At 41.9% G+C, this 20,603-nt stretch overlaps 1 protein-coding gene across 11 annotated transcripts in view; it reads left to right on the top strand.

Annotated features, from left to right (window-relative positions):
• The first annotated feature begins 582 nt into the window (after nucleotides 1-582).
• The window catches only part of RGS6 (regulator of G protein signaling 6), a 561,022-nt gene continuing 541,001 nt past the window's right edge, over nucleotides 583-20,603 (top strand). For 3 of the 11 annotated variants that reach the window (XM_004612305.2, XM_055129993.1, XM_004612307.2), the window contains exon 1: nucleotides 2,041-2,157. In XM_004612305.2, coding sequence (XP_004612362.2) covers nucleotides 2,138-2,157 — 20 coding nt within the window. In that variant the 5' untranslated portion in view covers nucleotides 2,041-2,137. Of the gene's footprint in view, nucleotides 686-765; nucleotides 996-1,140; nucleotides 1,693-1,991; nucleotides 2,158-20,603 lie in introns of those variants that run through there. The other 8 variants (XM_055129995.1, XM_055129998.1, XM_055129996.1 and 5 more) reach the window with 8 other exon arrangements.

The following is a 20,603-nucleotide window of genomic DNA, read 5'->3' as shown; positions in this document are numbered from 1 at the left end:
GGACTCACGTGGCCCACGACAGTCCAGATCAGGTTATTTCAGATCATTCATTCTCAACGGCACATAGCAATTTATATCAAGGGCCCTCCCCTAAAAAATTCATGAATAAATCTTGAATCTTGATAACACTGATACTGCTCAGAAATCTCATCATCACATTCCTGTACCAACAATTTCATTCTATTTTCTCCCTGCAGCTTCTGGCTTTAATTTGCTTTGAGGGGTGGGGGCACCCCTGGCTGTTCCCAGGGCTTTTTCCTCCTGGCCCCCCTGTTCATGAATCACTCCTGGTGGGGCTGATTTGGGGGTGGGGGGCGGCGCCTAAGCGGGATCGAACCTGGCCGACAGCATGCTAGGCAGCGCCCTACCTGCTGTATTATCTCTCCGATCCTTCCTAAAGTCTTAAACATCAAATATCAAAACTCTCCTATTGAAGAATGCCCTCAGTTTGTTAGACTGCCTCATTTTCTGTCTTCAAATTTCCCGTCTTCCCCCCAGGACTACTATGTGCAAGGTTTTCCTTGAAAGTCCCTCACTCCCAACCTCCCACCCCCGCCAGCCCTCCCATTGAGGTTAAGAAAACCCGCCGAACCGCAACACACGGCTGGTGCACGGTGAATCCAAAAAGAAAAAGGAAAAAGAAAAGAGAGAGAAAGAAAAAGAAAGAAAGAAAGAAAATGACGAGGTGAGTTCCAACAATAGCCCTGACACTGGGGAGACGCGCTTTGATTTAGAGGGCGCCCGAGACCCGCCGGCGAGCAAGCACCCGGCCAACCCCCGCGGACCAGGGATCCCCAGCACAACTCGGACGCCAAGAAACTTTCCAGGCGCCGCGGGCTCCCGGGACCGACGCGAGGAGCCTCCGCCTCGCCGAGCCCGTTTGCCCGTTGGCTGGGCGGGCAGCGGCGGCGGTGCCAGGAATTTCTAGGTTTTCTAGGTTTTCTCCGTCGCCGACGCCTCATCACGCTCGGTCCCTTCGGCGCCGCAGGGAACAGGTGAGCCAGGCGACGGCGGCGCCCCGGGGACGCGCGCAGGTACCGCGGCGCGCCCCGCTCCGCCCCGCGCCGCTCGCTCGGGCCGCAGGTGTCGGCGCCCAGGTACGCGGGGCGCGGGCTTGCAGCTCCGCTCGGCCCCCGACAGCGGGCGCCGCTCAGCACAGCCGCCGAGCCCAGCCGGCTTCGCGACTTGGGGCAGCTCCTGGCGCGGCGCGAGCTCCGCCCGGGCGCCGGCTTGGCACAGCAGCCGCGGAGCGGGCGTGCGGGCGCCGAGGGGGCGGGCTGACCTCCGCCCACCGTCCACCTCCGCGGACCCCGCCGGCCCGAAGTGCGTGGGGAGCAGGAGGCGGGGAGCGCCGAGAGCCCGAGCCGCCCCGAGCGCGCTGGAGACACCCGAGCGCCCGGAGCCCCGGCACCATGCGCCCCGCCGCTCCTCCTCGCCGGCCCCGGGCTTCTATCTCCGCTCGCTGAGCGCTGGCGCTCGCCGCCGCGGACACTCGCCGAGACCTGGCGAGACGTTGGAGAGCGGCGCGGAGTCCGACCTAGACGTTCCTCTCCGCCTCCCCCCTCCGGGAGGCTACCGGTGCCCCGATCTTTGGGTTTTACCCTAGCGTTACCATGAGACCCGAGCAAGCTTGGCTTTAGGAGACGTTCGGAAGCCGAGGGGGAGAGTCCAGGCAATTCTTGGGTTGCTAAGGTAATTGTAGTTGTCATCCCAAATGGTCAAGAAACAAATGGGGATGGGGTGGGGGGGGCGGGGAAGAGAGGATATTTTCTAATGAAAATCTCCCTCTTCCCCCTGTTCATTTGTGTCTCTTTCTTTTTATCTTCTTGCATGTGCATGCTTGTCCATTTTAGATGCGTGACAGGTGTCGGTGTGTGCGCGTGTATGTGCGTGTGTGTGCGTGCGTGCGTGCGTGCGTGTGTGTGTGTGTGTGTGTGTGTGTGTGTGTGTGAACGCGCACTTTGGGACTGTAGAGGCACGAGCTTACATAAGTGGTTAGCAAGCTGGCGTGCGGACTTGTGTGGGATGGGTACAGGTCTGCATATAAATCATGTTCCTGGGGCTCAGGGTGTGAAGCGCTCAGCGCCTGGGACGCGCCTGCGGAGGGTGCGTGCTCTGAGCTCATTCCCGTCTTTCCATGGATTTGGTGAGCACAGGGTAGGGCCTCCTTACCCAAAGCCGACCGGCAGGAACTTTTTTCTCTCAACAGGCTCGCTCTTTGGCGGTTTGGAAGCGAAGGAAGCGAGCGAGCGTGAGGTGGAGGGCAGGGGCGGACGGTGAGGTTGTGGGGGAACTGCGGGGGGTGGGGGGTGGAAGGGTTGTGCTTCTGCGAGGATTCCTGCAAATCTGGTAGCCAAAACCGTGTTTATGGTCACCGTCAGGCTGTTTGGGGAGGGGAGGGTAGAGGGGGGTAGTGGCCCAGAGAGAAGAAAGTGACCCAGAAAATGTAATTTTGCTCAGAAGGAAAGCTGCTGAATTCTATCTTATTTTTCAATTTGATGGAGTAGGAGCGTTCTTTTGGAGAGGAGTGGTATTTCCGGGCTACAAACCCGGGATATTTTGGGTCGTGTTAGATAGGCTTGGAATTGTTCCCTCAGCATTTATCAATGTTCAGAAGCTGGATCTGCAGGTAGTTTCTAATCAATACCTTTTAGCAGCCCCAATGTAAAATTGCAAAAATAAGCAGTCTTGGGGAAAACCTAACACAGGACCCCTTTCTCACCTGGTGAGGGGCATGAGAGATGGAGGAGTAAGGATGGAGCTGCAGACTGAGCTGCAAGTTTGTGTATGGCACGTCAAAAACTGCTAGACCCATGTTAACAACCAGACTTTTACAGACCCGTCTGCATAAAGAGATGCGACATTATATGGACTGGGAGCTGCGTGGGTGCTGAGGAACTTTCTTCACTCTTGTTCTTATTAATGTCTTAAATTCCCAATAGTGGGACTATCCTGTGAAACAAAGTAGAGGCCAGAGGAATGTTTAAGACCCTTCTGAGATACACCTTGAAAGAAAGTATATGCTGATTAGTGAAAACCAAGATAATTTTTTTTCCTGAGGTCTCTGATGCCACTGTCAAGCTACACTGTTATGTCAATATGATTATACTATATAAATGTTGCAGTGTACTATATTTTGCCATATATGTAATATATAGACTATATTATATAGGCCATGTCCAATACAGACCACATATAAGCTCTACCATAGATGTAATGTGTATCAAGTCCTAACAGCTCATTCTTTCCTGAAAGTATCTACAAATTCTGGACACATGAGTTACTATGAGGTATTTGGGTGAAGTCGGTAGCCTTGGTATTTCCTTTTCCATATTCATTCACTCAACTCTTGACTTTGCTTTCCTGTCTCCTTAAGAAACTTTAATTAGTATTCACTGAATTCATATTGCTGAGAGTTTCAGTATATCACTGCTAGATTTTCTTCAAAGCAACACATTTGTCTTATCAAGTAAAACATTACAACAATGCCTTTGTGACAGAAATGTCTCTCTGAGTGAGACAGCCTTATTAATATATTTATATATGATCTATGGAATAAGATATCCAACATATTTTTTAAGTAAGCAAACATTTCTTAAGCAAAAGAAAAAATATATTTAGGACAATGGAATTTGCCAGTAATTTTGAATGTTATTATCCACAGGGGCAGAATTTTATGATAAAGTATGATCATTCTGTTTCTTCTTTGATATGCTTCTACATATTTTATCTTCTGAATTTATAAGACTTTGCCTGGAATTGCTGAATGTTCCATTTTGTGCCAGGGGTTAACATCAGGAAGATGTGAGAAAGGAACTGGGTGTTACATTAATGTTTTTCAAAAGGGATGTTCTCAAAGAACTCAATACTGGGATTAATTTTTCTTTTGCTTCATGGTTAGCTTGTCTTAATTCATAGTGCTTTGAACCTAGGGAAGCATTTAACCTCTTCACTTGCAGTGCCAGCTGGAGAGAATATATTTACTGAATTTCATCTTCATTGTAGCATATGGCATGATATAAATAATTACTACATACACACTGTCCTGCCGGATGGGGAGAAATCAAACCAGAAAAGAAACCTTCATATTAAATGATATGGGTATAGATTTTTTAAAAAATCAGTTTTAAACTTAAAAGAAAATTTAAGCACAAGAGTAATCCATGGCCATGAAAAAAAATTCAGTAAAATGCAATGTAACAAAGAAAATTTGTAATTCTCCTCTTGGCGGCCAAATTCTGTTGATCCTTAAATATTATATATTCTTCCTAATTTTATTATTATCACATATTTCATTTATATTTCTTCCCACTTCCCTGATTTTCCAGTCACATACATGGACCTTGAATCTGTGTTAAAGTTTTGAGATATTACTTCTGGCTTATTAGGAGGTCATTTATATTTCAGATTAAAATTTTTATTAGATTTTTTTTCCCTAAGAAGATAGTTTCTCTGTTACCACTGAAAACCAAGGTCTATACTTTGGGCCAGTGATACATGGGGCTCCTCATAAGAATGATGCATTAAAACACCAGCAAAGGAATAGAAAGATGAGAAATAGAATGGAAGGCAGGAGATGCAGTTTCCTTTCAGTTTCACCACTGATTCTTCATCTGGCCTTTAACCTCTGGGCTCCTGTTTCTTCAAAGGACAAACAACCTTTTCAGAGATTTCACTCAATAATCTAACAGGTCAGTTGTTTTGACATGTGAGGAGCATAATACTTTTTCTTTTATTTTTTTTTAAGCAGACAGCTTCATATGCAAATAGCTGGAAATCACTCCCAGTTTTTCTGATTTAGTATATCGGGAGCTTAAGAATATACATCCCTAAGATGTTCTAGATGATGCAGATTCTGCTGGCCTGGACACTCAGCTGAGGACCAGCTGGCAAGCTCTAGGGGAGCAGAAAGTCCCCTTTTACCTGTCTGCACATCCCTACAGTGTCTGGCAGTGGAACCACTTGAGGTGCCCGGGCAACATCTGTGAACACAGGGCCTGTTTACTTTGTGGGGAAGCACTTTCTGAGGTAGTCCATAAGCAAGAGAGAATCATGCAGGATTTGGGTTTGTTTTGATTTTGGCTTGGGGGCACACCTTGGCTGTGTGTGAAGACTACTTCTAGCTCTTTGCTGGGATATCTGGTGTTAGGGACTGAACCCAGGGCTTCAGCGTGCAAAATGTGTAACTTCAGTCCTTGGAGCCTTCTCTTTGCCCTCATCCAGAAATTGGAGCCATTAAGTTGGTAGCAAGAGTAATAATCAGTCATGAATCCCAGTTCTTAAAACTGTAAGGAAAGCCAAAATGCTGACAAGCAGGCAGTTAAAACGAACATTAAACCTAATGAGTCTTATAAAATAACAACTCAGAGTACCTACTTGAGATGTTACCAACCATCAAGCTTATCCTATTACTTCCCTGAGATATGCAAAGGCCACTTCATTTTTCTCTTCTTCTTCTTCTTTGCTTTTAAATCACTTACGTATTCCAAAATGGAAGAAAGAGGAAACTCACTATTAGTTATGCTAAGGATCAAAGCAGGTGTTTAAAGCAAGGACTGCCCCACACCTCCCTCTCCTGCTTCTAGCAGAGCACTATGGCTGTTCTTTGAGAGAGAAGTACCCTTTTTTATGATGGAGGAAACAAAGAGAGCCCCATTCAACTGCACACAAAGTTCCCATGAGTGCTCCAGGAATCGGATCCAGGCCTGTCTGAAGCCCATGGGCCCACCTCAGCTCTTCCCTCTAGACACTGAGTGAGTGCCTGGGAGAACTAGGAGATTCCACTCCACCCTAGTCCATGTCAAAATAGCTTTTGGTCTTGGAAGATCTCAGCACCTCTTCTTGTTAACTGAAAGATATCTAAAGGGGATTTGGACTTTGATGATTGCAAATGAAACACAATAGAGGCAAGACAGGCTGAGGGGTCAGAGTGGACACAAAGTGCCCTCCCATGGAACAAACTACTTATCAGAACTTGTCTATATGTGACTTGTCTATGTGTGACTATAGTTTTTACTGTATGTTAGTGTTCCTTAGGTTTTATTTGTTATTTGATATGACTAAGGAGGTTATTTTGGGGGCTCAAAAACACTGAAAAAATCATAGTAATTTTTTTCTTTTTACATGATTTATTTTTACTTTAGGAAATATATATTTTTTAAATTTTATTGAATTACTGTGAGATAGTTACAAGCTTTCATGTTTGGGTTACAATCACACAGTGCTTTGGTACATCTACACAATGAAGTACTATGCAGCTGTTAGGAGAGATGAAGTCATGAAATTTGCTTTTAAGTGGATAGATATGGAGAGTATCATGCTAAGCGAAATGAGTCAGAAAGAGAGGGACAGACATAGAAGGACTGCAGTCATTTGTGGAGTATAGGAAATATTTCTTAGGGATAACAAGGAAACATATCCAAATTAGAACTTTGGCCATTTTTATGTGGCTACTTCAAAAAAAATCTTTGCATGCCTCACACATGCAAGACCCTGTGTGTGCTCTTCTGCTGAACTACATTTATGCTCCACATGTGAATGCTTTATCAACAGAGAGTTTATCCCCTTCTTCTGCTTAGGAGGCAGAAATGCAGAGTATGTGTGCAGGGCATGTAGGTTGTAAGCCCTAAACAGAGCCAGGTCTGGTTGAATGCTCCTTTCCCCGAATCTAGAGTACAGAGAGACCACTCAAGGACTGGGGAATATCTTTGCATGTGGGAGCCCCGCATTTGGTCCCGGGTACCACTGGTCACCCAGCACTGCTGGGTGTAGCCCATAAAAAGAAACACACAGAGTGTAGAGAACAACGTTTTTAGTTGTGGAAACTTTAAAAAATAATGGGTAAATATTTGACTTTGAGCAAAACAAATGCTCATGTAAAGGGAATGAAATGGTTTGTGATGAAGATTAACTGTCTAGACTTTACTAAATACTTGGGTAGGATCATTTTGGAAAAAAAGTGTGACAGAGTTCCCTTATTTTCTAGTGTCTGCTCAACCCTAAAGATTATCTTCTTGCACAGGGGCAACACATATCAAAATAGAAAAGCCTTTTGGGGTGGTAGTGTTCTGTACAAGTGAGAACTATTGGTGCTTCCTGGTATCCTCAGTGTCTTACTCTCTGAGGTGTGCTCAGCCTGAACCCATTGCAGAGAACTGAGTCAGGGGCTCTCACACTCGTACTACAGGTATTTACCACCCCCACCCCCTCCCCATTATATTTCTGAACCTCGGTCTTCTCATCTGTAAAGTGGAGATAGACACATAACCCTGGAGAATGTGTGAAGGAAAAAGGGTAGCCTGTGTATTTGCTCCGCAGAGCTGGTGCTTCCTCTCTGCCAGTTGTTTTGATCATCACTAAGTATTTCCACATTAGGGTTTCCTTTGTTTTTCTGTTCCTGAGGACTCCCTTTATCCGGGTGATTTTTCAGGGTCCTTTGGTGGGAGCCCTTGGTGAATTTTATGCTCCCTGGTTCTCAGGAAGATTTGAGGGAGTTCTCAGAGTGCAAGTGAGTGGCACCCACGCTAAGCTGGGAGTTGCAGACTGGAAAGATCTTTGTGTTTCCTTGAGGCTGGAGATTCCAGCAAGAGCAGTGAGAAACAAAGCAATGGTCACTGCCATTTGCCTGCTCAGATTGTGAGCCCTGCCCAGAGCCAGGCCACCTGTGATTTGCTGAGTGTCTCTGGCAGCTCTTGGCAGATGGTGCTTACTGCATTATTGACTGGCCAAGTGACGTCTGTGGCAGGGTGACATGTGGAAAAAGGTGGCACCCCTGCTGATGCAGATGCCGGAACTGGCCAGGTGTGAATACAGAGACTCTTGGATGTGAGTGCTGGGCTGTCTGGGAATGGGTGCATAGATTTGTGCAAAGTGTGAAGGCAAGGCAGAATGGTTGGAAACCCATTATTTTTTGTTTTGCAGCCACACCCAGTGGTGCTCAGAGTTTACTCCTGGCTCTGCACTCAGAAATCATTCCTGGCATTCCTGAGAGTGTTCTGGCAGCCCATTTGGGGTACTGGGGATCAAACTCAGGTCAGCTCATGCAAAGTAAGCACCCTACCCACTATAATATGGCTCTGTCCTTGGAACCCCCATTCTTAAAAGTTAAAAAGAAATTAGGCTCTGTGTTTGGAAATACTGTTAATAGCAATGTTCCCTGCTTATAATGTTGCTGCAGGGCACCCATTAACAGAGTTAGGGTCCCTCCCACACTGTTTTTAGAACTTGACCTCCTTAGAACACTCAGTTCTGTTGGCTTACCCTTGGGTCCTGTTATCACTGGCCATTGTTTATTCCCCTGCTGTATTTCTCACACGTGGGCAAAATATTTAGTATATGTCTTTCCCCTTGGACTCACTTCATGCAGCATGATGCCCTCCAGTTCTGTCCACATTGCAGTGAACTGTAGGTTTCATCTTTTCTAGAAGCTCAGTATTGATTGTGTATATACACACCATATTTTCATCATCCACTCATGAGTACCCATTCTTTTTTGGTGGTATGGAATGAGCTGGAGTGCTGGGGGACTATTCCTGGATATATACTCAAGAGTGACCCCTGTGGTACTCAAGGGAATATATGCTGGGAATCAAATCATGGATGGCTGCATGCAAGGCAAAAACTTAACTCTTGTAGTATTGCTCTGCCGCCAGCAACTCTGATTCTTAATATTTGTTTCATTTTCATTTCTTCTTCCTCCGCATGCCCACCATAGATCAAGGCCATCATGCTAGTTTGTTACTATGATAGTAGCACTGTAGCATTGTCATCCCATTGTTCATTGATTTGCTCGAGCAGGCACCAGTAACATCTCCATTGTGAGACTTGTTGTTACTGTTTTTGGCATATCGAATATGCCATGGGTAGCTTGCCAGGCTCTGCCATGCAGGTGGGATACTGTCGGTAGCTTGCTGGGTTCTCTGAGAGGGATGGAGGAATTGAACCCGGGTTGGCCACATGCAAGACAAATGCCCTACCCGATAGTAATGTATATTTATCCATTAATGTCATATCTCCTCCGGAACTATGGACTTTCAAATATTTTTTAAAAATATTTTATCAAAATGGACAAGTGTTTGTGGACAGAGAGATAGCAACTGCAGGTAAGGCATTTCCTCTGCATATACCTTACCTGGGTTTGATTCCCAGCACCACTTATGGTCCCACAAACCCGGCCAAGAATGATCACTGAGCACAGAGCCAGGAATATGGACGTATCAATGCCTGGTGTGCTCCCAGAAAACAAAAGAAAGATCGATTTTCTTATGCTATATTTGGATGGGTTTGGGGACCACATATAGTCATGTTGGGGGATACTTTTTGGCTATATGCATGGAAGTTTCTCCCAATGATCAAATCAGCATTGGCTGCATGCAAAACAAGTGTCTAAATGACTGTACCATCTCTCTGGCTTCTTATTTTTTTTATTTTACAAGACATATTTTGGGGGTGAATGTTGGGGGAAGGCAACACCTTATATAAAGGTCTATACCTGACACTGTACAGGGATGGGGAGCATATGATACAGAAGATTGAACCTGTAGCCTCTTGCATTCTAAACCAATTTTATCCTGGCCCCAGCATGAGGACATACACATTTTTATCAGTAAATGACTGATAAAAATCAACTGCCTAGACTCTAGCTTCTTAAACTGTGGGTCCTAGGAGGTTGCCTAACTGAATGTGAGGATTGGAGGAAATAAATTTCTTTTTGATTTCTTATCAATAAATGTTTGATTGTACACTTAATTTTTGAACTCATATACCTGGGGTCATGTAAAAATTTCTCAGCTATATATCCAAACTGCAGAATCAGCAACACTGAAAACAGGAGATCCAAACCACAACCAAACTTTAAAAGGTGCCCATTAAGGAGGCAGGCTGTGAGAGTACAGGGTGAAAGGGAAACTGGGGACACAGGTGAAGGAAAGCTGATGGTGGGCCTGGTATTGGAACGTAGTATTCCTAAAACTCAGTATTATATAACTTTGTAAATAATGGTGTCTTTTAACTTCTCTCTTGGGGACTGGAAGATTGGGCTATGCCTAGCTATTCTCAGAGCTTACTTCTGGCTTTGCATTGAGGGATCACTCCTGGTACAATTGGGGAACCATATGGGGTGCAGGGGATCGAACTAAGGTCAGTTATGTGCAAAGCAGGTGCTTTATTTGCCATACTATCTCTCCAGCCCTGGTCTTAGTAAAAAAAAAAAATTAAAAGAAATTTCTCAGTCCAAAAGGGGCTGTGAGTGGAAAAGACTTAAGAAGCCCTGACCCACAGAATTGTAAACCTAGTTTTGTAAATGAAAATAGGTAATATACCATATTATAGTAAATGATTTGAATTTCTTACATAGGTTAAATCATATTGCAGTCAGTCATCACAAGTAGACATTTATTGATTTATTTTCTGACAATTCCATTTTGCCATTCCTTTAAGTTTTATTAGAGCAAGTAATATGAAATAAATTTGTTATGTGCCTGCCAAGAGGGCAGGTGGGGGTGGGGGTTGGGAGGGAACGTGGGAACATTGGTGGAGTGAAGGGGACATTGGTGGTTAGACTGGTGTTGAACATTGTATACCTTAAATAATTGTATTATGAACACCTTTTTAAATCACAGTGTCTTAATAATTAAAGGAAACAAATTTAAAAGAATCCCTGGCCTAGACGAAAAGTTGCTTAACCTACAAAGCTATGGCTCTTTTAGGTAGTGGTCAAAGTGATAAAATTACAACTAGCACTAGTAACTTTTGGGGGATAGAGTTTTATTAAAGCCTTATAATAAGAATTAATTAGTATTATTTCCTTTTTTACAGATGAGGAAAGTCAAGCTGAAAAAGGTCAGCTACTTGCTGGAGGCAGGAGAGCAGAGAACTCAAGATTTAAACTCAGGCTTTTTTTTTTCTTTTTGGGTCACACCTGGCTATACACAGGGGTTACTCCTGACTCTGCACTCAGGAACTACTGTTGGTGGTGCTCAGGGGACCATATGGGATGCTGGGAATCAAACCCGGGTCGGCCGCATGCAAGGCAAAGGCTCTACCCGCTGTGCTATTGCTCCAGCCCCTAAACTCAGATCTTATCTCAACCCAAAGTTCAGTTTCTTTGTGATCTGACTTATGCAAGTCTTTGATTATAAGGTAGCGCACAAAACAGAGGACTATCCCTGAGATCATTTCATCTGTCTTGAGAGATAATATGTAAAGGTTTAAAAATATTAACAAAAAGGATGTTAGGGAACAGTTTAGGAAAAGAATGCACAACACTTTGAAGTCAGATCTAGCAAGCAGATGGCAAAGATAGAGGAAGCCAGTTCAGTTCAGGGAAGCTTCAATAGGTATTTCCTGCTTCTCGAAAGGCATTATGCCATTTGCCTTTATGAAAAATTTACACCAATACTTGTTTTTGCTGATGGAAGGCAATTTAAAGAGGGGTTTTGCTTTCATGACAAAAGGCAAGAATCGGTTTAGGGCTTGTTTTGCTGCTGCTTTTCTAGAAACAGTTCATATTTTCAAGAGGCAAGAATGGCTTTCTGGGGGTTGCAACGATAGAACAGCAGGTAGTGTGCTTGCCTTATAAACAGCTGAAATGGGTTTGATCCCCAGCATTTCATATGGTCCCCCAAGGACTGCCAAGATTAATTCTTGAGTGAAGATACAGGAGTAACCCCTGAGCATTGCTGGGTGTGGTGCCCAATCAAAACAAAACAGAATAGAATGGCTTTCTGGTGTTTTATTAAGTATTTGTGTTATTTTAGGCTTTATGATATTTTTGTGTGGTTTTATTTTTTTTGGTTCTACCAAGAGTATCTTGCCTGCACGGCAGAGCCTGACAAACTACCCATGGCTGTTTCGATATGCCAAAAACAATAACAAAAAGTCTCACAAAGGAAATGTTACTGGTGCCCGCTCGAGCAAATCGATGAGCAATGGGATGACAGTGATACAGTGATACAGTTTTTTTTTGGGGGGGGGTTGGAGATAATAAAATATTTTCCCTATAAATAGATGGTAACTGATTTTTGCTTTATATCATCTCACCTGACAGAAGATTTCATAGCAATAGAAGAAGAACTCCTATCTAACCAGACCTGGATCCAGGCTTTGGGAAATAGTAAAAATTTCACAGGTGAAGAGAGGGATAACAGTGACCTCTTGAATAGAAAGTGATAATCGTTGGTTGTTAAGTCAATTACTTGCTTTCAGAGTAAATAACTGATACTCTAAGATCTTGTTCATCAAAGCCATCCCAGGATCCCAGAACGCTGTAGAGCATCCCTTCTGCCCAAGCACATTGCTCTTTCTGGTCTGATCTGCTCTAGCTCTAATCTTAGCTTTAATAGCAGGACATTGCACTGCAATAAATGCATTTTGTTGCATTTCATGAGAGCTTTGTCTTTCCTTTTATTCCCTGTTGTATCTATTCTAGAATAGCTTCAATGTTTGTTACAGATTAAGGTTAACAATAATTGCTTAAGAATTATCTGTGGAATGAATAAAGATAGAACTATTTGTGCAATGACTGGAGGAAAAACTGTAGAAAAAGGGCTGTGTACTTAAGCTTTTACATACTCCCATAGGTAAAGTAAATGTATAAACCAAGTAGAGTTTCATGAAAACAACTTAAGTTGTGTTTTTGTTTGTTTGTTTTTGGGACACCCTCTGCTGTGCTCAGAGCGTATTCCTGGTTCTGTGCTCAGGACTTACTCCTGGCTCTGTGCTCATGGCTTACACTTGGCTCTTTGCTCAGGGATCACTCTTGAGGGCTCAGAGAACCTTATGGGGTATTGAGGATTAAATCTGGATCAGTCACACACAAAACAAGTGCCTTATCCGCTGTGCTATCTCTCTGACCCCAGGCATATTTTTCATCAAAAAAGTGTTTTTTGTGTTAAACTTACAAGAAGTTTTTACTTCCAGGAAGAAATGCATTTATATCAGTTTTTCTGGAAATATGGAGCCTCAGACTCATTTGACAGAGAGATGGAAACTAGATTACACTATTCCTTTTTCTGAAAGTGGAGCAGCTCCGTGGCTGGAGAGACAGTACAGGGGTTAAGGTGCTTGCCTTGCACATGACTGACTCAGGTTTGATCCTTGCTACCACATATGATCCAACACCATTCTCCACCCCCCGCCCCCACAAAAACACACATACACACACAATCAAGGTAGAAAAACTCTAGTCGGGGTTGACGATTCTGGACAGGTGAGAAGTGTGATGAAGCTAAGGGTCTGTGTTGCTCAGGTAGCACTAACACACAGTTTTTAAAATTCAATTTTAATTTTTAGTGATTAGAGTAATGTTTTATTCATATCAATTCTAGAACAGGTTAAAACTGGCTAACACCCAGTTATTTAATTCAATTTTAATTATTAGCAATTAAAGCAATATTTTATTGATATTAGTTTAGAACAATATTTATAGTGCTACACTATCCAATCCAAGTGGAACACTTGTGTGAGTAGGCTGTGTTTTTCCTGTTTGACTCTCTAGAAAAGAAACAACTTCAAAAATGTCCTGTGTGTATTTCCTTAAGCTGCTACGTAAGTGCAACTGTGTTTGGATTCCAAGTCCGGCAGGAAGAGGCCATTATGTTATTCTGCTGACCATACATCCTAATATAAAAAACTGATTCAGCACCTGGTGAAAATAGAAAGGATGCAGGATGTATTCACAGAAAATACATTGATTGATGGTATATATATATATGTATACATATATATATATATATATTAAGGGAAGTCACCTTAACTTTCAGAATGGCAGGTAGTTTGGGGGCTTGAAAGCTAGTTTCTGCATGTAACTGGGGCAGGGTGATGGTGGTGGTGGTGGGGGTTATGTGACATTAGACAAAGTAGCTTAACATTGATCTGCATTCTTCCCAGCTATAGAGTTAGGGCTAAGACATTTTGATTGCTTTGAGGACATTACTGAAACAAAGATTGTTCCTGGAACTGAACTGGAATTGACTAATCTTTAGTCAATATTTAGGTGGTAGTGAGGGAGTTCATAATGAGTCAGTTAGGGTTTCTGTTTTTAAGAATTTTTAACTACATATGGTCCAAAGAGAGAGAGAGATAAAAAAAAAAACAGAATATGGTGAGATAGGCACATATAATTGGAATGGGGAAGAGATGCTTTCTTATTGAAGATTTCATTTAGGAAGCTAGGGGGAATGGATTGAATATTTCAGTGTATGTGAAAGGATAGAGATGTATAAATGTGCAACAAATACTTAATTACCTTGCTACTTAGAGTCAGACCTTACAAACCTTTTAGGTATGATAAGTCTATAATGACAAACTTAAAGCCTAAGGGAAAAGAAGGTTGAGGCTAAATACTTAAGCTTGCCAAAAATAAAATGAGAGAACAGAATGACATTTCTTTCACCTCACTCTGGTAATAGAGGGCATACAATGGATTTTTTCAGTTATATTTCTGAAGTATATACTGTTTTCTTGTAGATAACTCCCCTGCAGTGAGATGTTTGTAAGTGGTTTGGCTTTATTATAGTTAATGCCTAATTCTCATGAAAATGGGCACCCCCCACCGCTGTATGATATTGTCACCAAAGTTCTGTGCTTTTTAGACTTTCAGACTCAGAGGTTGATTGCTGACCCCAGATCTACCTATGGCTGGAGGTAAAGTGAATAAATAGTAGGATAAACTTTATTTAAGTTACTTGGCCTGACTAGTTCTCCAATATCTCACCCTAATGCGTAGGGCATTTAGTTTCACATCAAAGCAGATACTGTCTAGTCCAGGTTTACATTTCTTCTGGTTCTGTGTCCAGTGATACAACATGCTTTAGCCATAATAGTTCACTGGCCATATTTTATTATCAGAAGAAGAAAATTTTACTGTAAAAAATAGCCTGAGGCACCCAAACAGTAACAACCTCAACCTTCTGAACTAGCAGAAGCATGTTCAATTTTTATTCACTGGGCAACAGGAAACTGAAAAATGTAAGTGCAGAGTATTTCAGGCAGTCTTTAGAAGTTCTAAAATATGAATTAGGAGATTTTTTATTATTAAAAATAAAGCTTTTGGATAATGTGCAGCATTCCTTCTGTGGTTCTCACTCTTGTTTCATTTCAGTATCTTCTCTTTCATTCAATGCTTATTGCTTCTGATCTGGGCCAACTACACCAACATCAGGCCAGATGTCCACAGAGGTGGTAGACTTATCCCCCTTGTTTTTATGTACCTGAAGTGGCTTAAACTGTACCTTGAGAACCAGAGATACCTTATCATTCTCTTGAAATATTTGCATTATTATTTTCATTGTTTAGTTTGAAAGCCACCTCCAGAAGTATTGGAGACTATTCCCAGTTCAATAATCATGTTTTCCTTGGTGATGCTTAAGAAACCATACAGTACCGAGGACCAAACCCGAGGCTCCAGCATGCAAAGCATGTGCTCCAGCCCTTTCTACTGGACCTCTTCCCCACACTATTATTTTTAAAGAAACAAATTCTTTTGAATTAAGTGCCCTGTTCAATATTTACGGGGGAGTAGTGAAATCATTATTCAATGACTTTTCAAAGCTCACCTTTGATCTGTCTCCTAGGACATTAACATTTCCCCAGGAGTTACCTCCTGTCCCCCTAACCCCAGTAATTTCACAGTCCCTTGCCCCAGTGCTAATGACTGACCTGGTTTCTAACAGCAGAGCTTTCTCACTTATAAACTATATGGGATGATGCATATATGTCTGTACTTTTTTTGTTCCTGGTTCTTATGACCATAATTGATTTCATTCATCTTGTGATGTGCTCTAGTAGTTTATTTATTTATTTATACTGCTGTATAACTTTCTACTTTATAATAGCTCACAAACTAACTTCTATTGAGGTACTTTTGGGACATTTCCAGTTTGGGGCTATTGTGAATAATGATGTTACCGGGAACATTTTTGTACATTTCTTGATGCACTTAGATTAGGAATGCCTTCCTGTTTGATATATATATATATATATATATATATATGTATGTATATATATTTCAGACAGAATTGCTAGGTCAGGGAATATATATACAGGGGGGTATATGTACGTACTAAGGTAGGTACTTGGTGTCTTCCCAAGTGGCTGTACCCATTTATATTATACTTGAGTATAGGTTCTTATTCATATTGATTCTAGTTTTCTTTCTTGCAGGGAGGGGGGTGGAGGGAGCTCCCCAGCAGTGCCCAGGAGCCACAGAGCCCCTTCCATCAATTCTCAGTTAACTGGGCCAGCTGATCAATTGGAGAGTTGGCGGATATGGTGCTGCTCAGGTACTGTGGTGCTGGAGGTTTCTCTGGGCCACCCTGGTCATGCTCAGGGAACCTTGGGACTACAGCTGATGTACCATGTGGTGCTGGGGATCAAGCCCAGGTCAGTGACTTGCTAGGCAGGTGCTCTAACCAATGAACTATCTTCTGGACACTGAATTTAAATTATTTTATCAATCCTGTGTATTTGAACTGTTTTCCCTATTCTGCGACATGCCACTTGACTTGCTTTTGATGGGGAAAAAGATGTACTCTAAATTATCAGTCTCTTCCTTTGTGGTAATTGCCTGCTTGAGGAAATTTTTCCTAATCATAAGTTGAAAGCTCTTCTCTCATTTTAATATATTAAAGCCCTGTATTTTTGCTTTTATATATCTATGTAAAAATGTCTGAGAGGCCATGAGAAAAATATACATATATATTTTATTTTCTACATGGATGTCCAAGTAACCCAACACTGCTTTTTGAAACGTCTTGTTTGGAGTTCTGAAATGTCACATTTATTTAAAATTGAGTGCTTATATGAGGGTCTGCCTCTGCTTTCTGATCCATTCCAGTATTCTACTGACTTATTCTTATATTGATTCCACATGATCTTAATTATTATAACTTAATATTAAAGCTTGATAGCTGGTAAATTATGTCCTCCAGCTTTGCTATTAATTTAAAAATAATTTGATTATTCTTTGCCGTTTACATTACTTTATACATATTGAAACTATCTTTGGATGGGATTCTTACTGAGACTGTATTAATTTTCTAGCCCTAGTTATCTATTGGGAGTAAATTAATGTCTTTACTTGACTAGATTGGTCCTTTAATATTGTATACTAACTATTTTAGTCCTTTAATATTGTATACCCCTTAATCTGCTTAGGTCTTAACTTTCTATTAGTGTTTTATATCTCTCTATGTGTCAGAGTAATTGTGCATCTTTCTTTAGCTATATCCTATTATTTGAAGTTATTTATACTATTATAAGTGGTATCTTTTAAAAATGTATCATTTTCTGGTTGAGTACTCTCATTTGATGTGAATATATGGACATGAACTGATTTTTATACGTTAACTTTGTGTCTTTTAACTTTGTTAATTCATGTATTAAATTGATAGCTTGTGTAAATTATTATTCATTTTTCCATGGAAAGTGTCAAATTACCTATGAAACAGTCCCTACTACTTCCTTAGTAATCATTGTCCCTTTTATGTAATTTTCTTTCCTGTTGTTTTGGCGGAGACCACTAACACAAGGGTGTATAGAATTAATTCTAGCATCCTTATCTCAGTCCTACTTTCACTGGAAAGTTGTCAAGGTGTGCTTATTAAATACAGTGTGCTTTGTAAACAACCTTTATTGGATTAAATAAGCTCCTTACCAAAATTTGCCAAGGGGATTTTCCGGACTAGCTGTTGAACTGGATTAAATGCTTTGAAGCAATAGTTTTGGGGATTATCAGGATCATTTCTATACTTCTGTTTCCTCTTGGTTTCAAACATACTCAATGCCTTGAGATCTCCCCTTTTTTTTCAGTTTTATCCAGGCTTTCTGATAGTTTGGGAGGGCTGTTCTATTATAAGATAGACCCTTTATCAGCAACCCATTCTATTTGTAATATTTTATCTGCATAGTAGGAGAAGAACTGTAAAATAATCTCTCAGAAATCTATTCCATTATTGTTTCTCTGACCTACATTGCTTCCGCCTGGTGAGCGTTGTGAATAGATTTTCTTTTGTTAATTCTTGCTATTGCCTCTCAGGGTGAAGTCTACTATTGCTGCTTCAACTGTTACCTAGAGTCACAGAAGGGATGTGCCCGCTAATTCAGGATGTACTTCCAGGGCATAAAGACAGTGATTTTACAGAAACAACAGAAAGTCCCTAAGGATAACATTATTATGATTTTCAAAAAGCTAATAGGAGAGCTTTTCTTCTGAGACTCCTGTCTTCTTCATGTCTTAGTCATTCATCCCCTTTTCATGTATAGAAGTTGACTATACTCTCTGTCACTCCTTCTCTGCAGTCTGGCAGTCTTTCATGTCAAGTAAGGGGATGAGAAAATGTTCTGGAGTCCCCATGGTCAGTAGCATTGATAAACCATGTTTGATACTATGATTTCATAACTATGTCTTCTCATGTGGGGTCTTAGGATCTGAACTCTCATAGGCTTGTATTACCCACCATCGAGATGATGTGAGCAGATAACTCAGTGCAACTAAGTTATATTCTCTGACAAAAGAAATGTTTGACTTATTCAGGGGTTAAGAAATGTTCGGGCTAGGGTTCTCCCAAGCAGTATTCAGGGCCTAAGCAATTCTCAAGCTGGTGGTTCAATGGACTGCATGGAAGATGACTTGGACCACCCTGGCTGTGCTTAAAGGGGTTCTAGTGCCACATTTCGCCATGCTCATGGTACCATGTGGGAATCGAACTGATAGGGCAGCTTGTAGCACAGGTCTTAACCCCTGGATTATCTCACCAGCCTCGAGAAGTTTTTTTTTTTTTTAATGGTGAAGCAAAATGTCAATATTTGGAGCTTTTGTCAGCTGCAGGTCCCTGCTGCAGTTTCTCAGCTCTGCTGTGGAGGTGTGAAAGCAAGTCACAGATGCTATGTGACCAAGTGGGATTTATTGATAAGGCTTTATTCGTGGGGACAGAACTAGGTTTTTAATATGGGTTCTTGTGTCATTAAATACCTGTTTTCTTTAGACTTTTATTTAGTGTTCTAAAAATGTAGCACTATAGCACTGTCGTCCTGTTGTTCATCGATTTGCTTGAGCAGGTACCAGTAACGTCTCCATTGTGAAACTTGTTGTTACTGTTTTTGGCATATTGAATATGCCATGGGGAGCTTGCCAGGCTCTGCCGTGTGGGCGGGATACTCTCGGTAGATTGTCGGGCTCTCCAAGAGGGATGGAGAAATCAAACCCGGCTTGGTCACGTGCAAGGCAAACGTTCTACCCGCTGTACTATCACTCCAGTCTGTGTTGTCCTTTTTCTATATAAAAAAAAATTCTGCTGGACTCCTGGGGCTTGGAGGGACAGGGGACAGTCTCGAGGGACACTCTCAGAGGGATGTTCTAAAAATGTAGAACCCCTTTTTCTGTGACTCACAGACCAAACACAAACAAGCAACTGGCTAGGTTTGTCCTACAGATCCCAGTTCGTCAACTTTTGCACTAGTTGACTATTCAGGGATATGCGAGATCTTTGTGTTAGGCACTGAGGGAGTCTCTTAAAATACTTTCCTTTGTGCGGTAGACTCATATTTCTTTTCTTAGACCAATTAAGAAAAAAAGAACACAAAATGTCTTGTTTTCTTTTTGTTTATTCTTTCCCTGATGTTTACTATTTCATTTTGTAAATCCAATTTTCTGACCTCTATAATTTTCTTCTCTGCCTGAATAGCATCTTAATTTTTCTTTGTTTAAGAAAGTATTATTCTTTTACTTTCGAAGGATATATTCAGTATTTATAGAATTCTGGAGTGTTGTTTCTTTTCTCTCCTAACATTTTAAGTATGCCATGCCATGTTCTTGGTTGTACTGTTTGAAATGAGAAGCCCTATGTAATTCTTACCCTCATTCTTTAGGAAGAAAGTTTGTTTTCCTCTACTGTCTTTCAGGATTTCCCTTTTGTCTTTGATGTTTTGTTTACCATCATTTTTTCTCTCTCTCCTTTGTTTTGGGGGTCACATTGGTGGTTCTCAGGCCATTCTCCTGGCTCTGTGCTCAGAGATCACTCCGGGTAGGTTTGGGAATCCATATGGGGTCCTGAGGATTGAACCTGGGTCAGCTGCATGCAGGGCAAGTGCCCTACCCTCTGTACTTCCGCTCCAGCCCCAGAACCAAAGATGTTTCCACTCTGTTTTGAACTGGGGGCCTTTAACATGATAACCACTACCTTACGGAAACTGTTCCTTGTTTTTCATCTATGTGATTGATGTTTTCAGATCTTCCTGGCTCTGTGGCTTAATGTCTAGCATTGATTTTGGAAATTTCTCAGTCATTCCTTCAAATCGATAGCACAGCGGGTACGGCGTTTGCCTTGCACAAGGCCGACCCGGGTTTGATTCCTCCATCCCTCTAGGAGAGCCCTGCAAGCTACCGAGAGTATCCTGCCTGCATGGAAGAGTCTGGCAAGCTACCCGTGGCATATTCAATATGCCAAAAACAGTAACAAGACTCACAATGGAGACATTACTGGTGCCCACTCAAGTAAATTGATGAACAACAGGACAATAGTGCTACAGTGCTACATTCCTTCAAATATTTTTTCTTCTGACTTTTTCTCCCTTCCTCCTGATACTCCTATTATACTTGTCACACA

This window comes from Sorex araneus, chromosome 3, assembly GCF_027595985.1.
Source record: "Sorex araneus isolate mSorAra2 chromosome 3, mSorAra2.pri, whole genome shotgun sequence".
In the NCBI taxonomy this organism is placed as follows: domain Eukaryota; kingdom Metazoa; phylum Chordata; class Mammalia; order Eulipotyphla; family Soricidae; genus Sorex; species Sorex araneus.
This window is presented reverse-complemented; position numbering and strand designations above follow the sequence as displayed.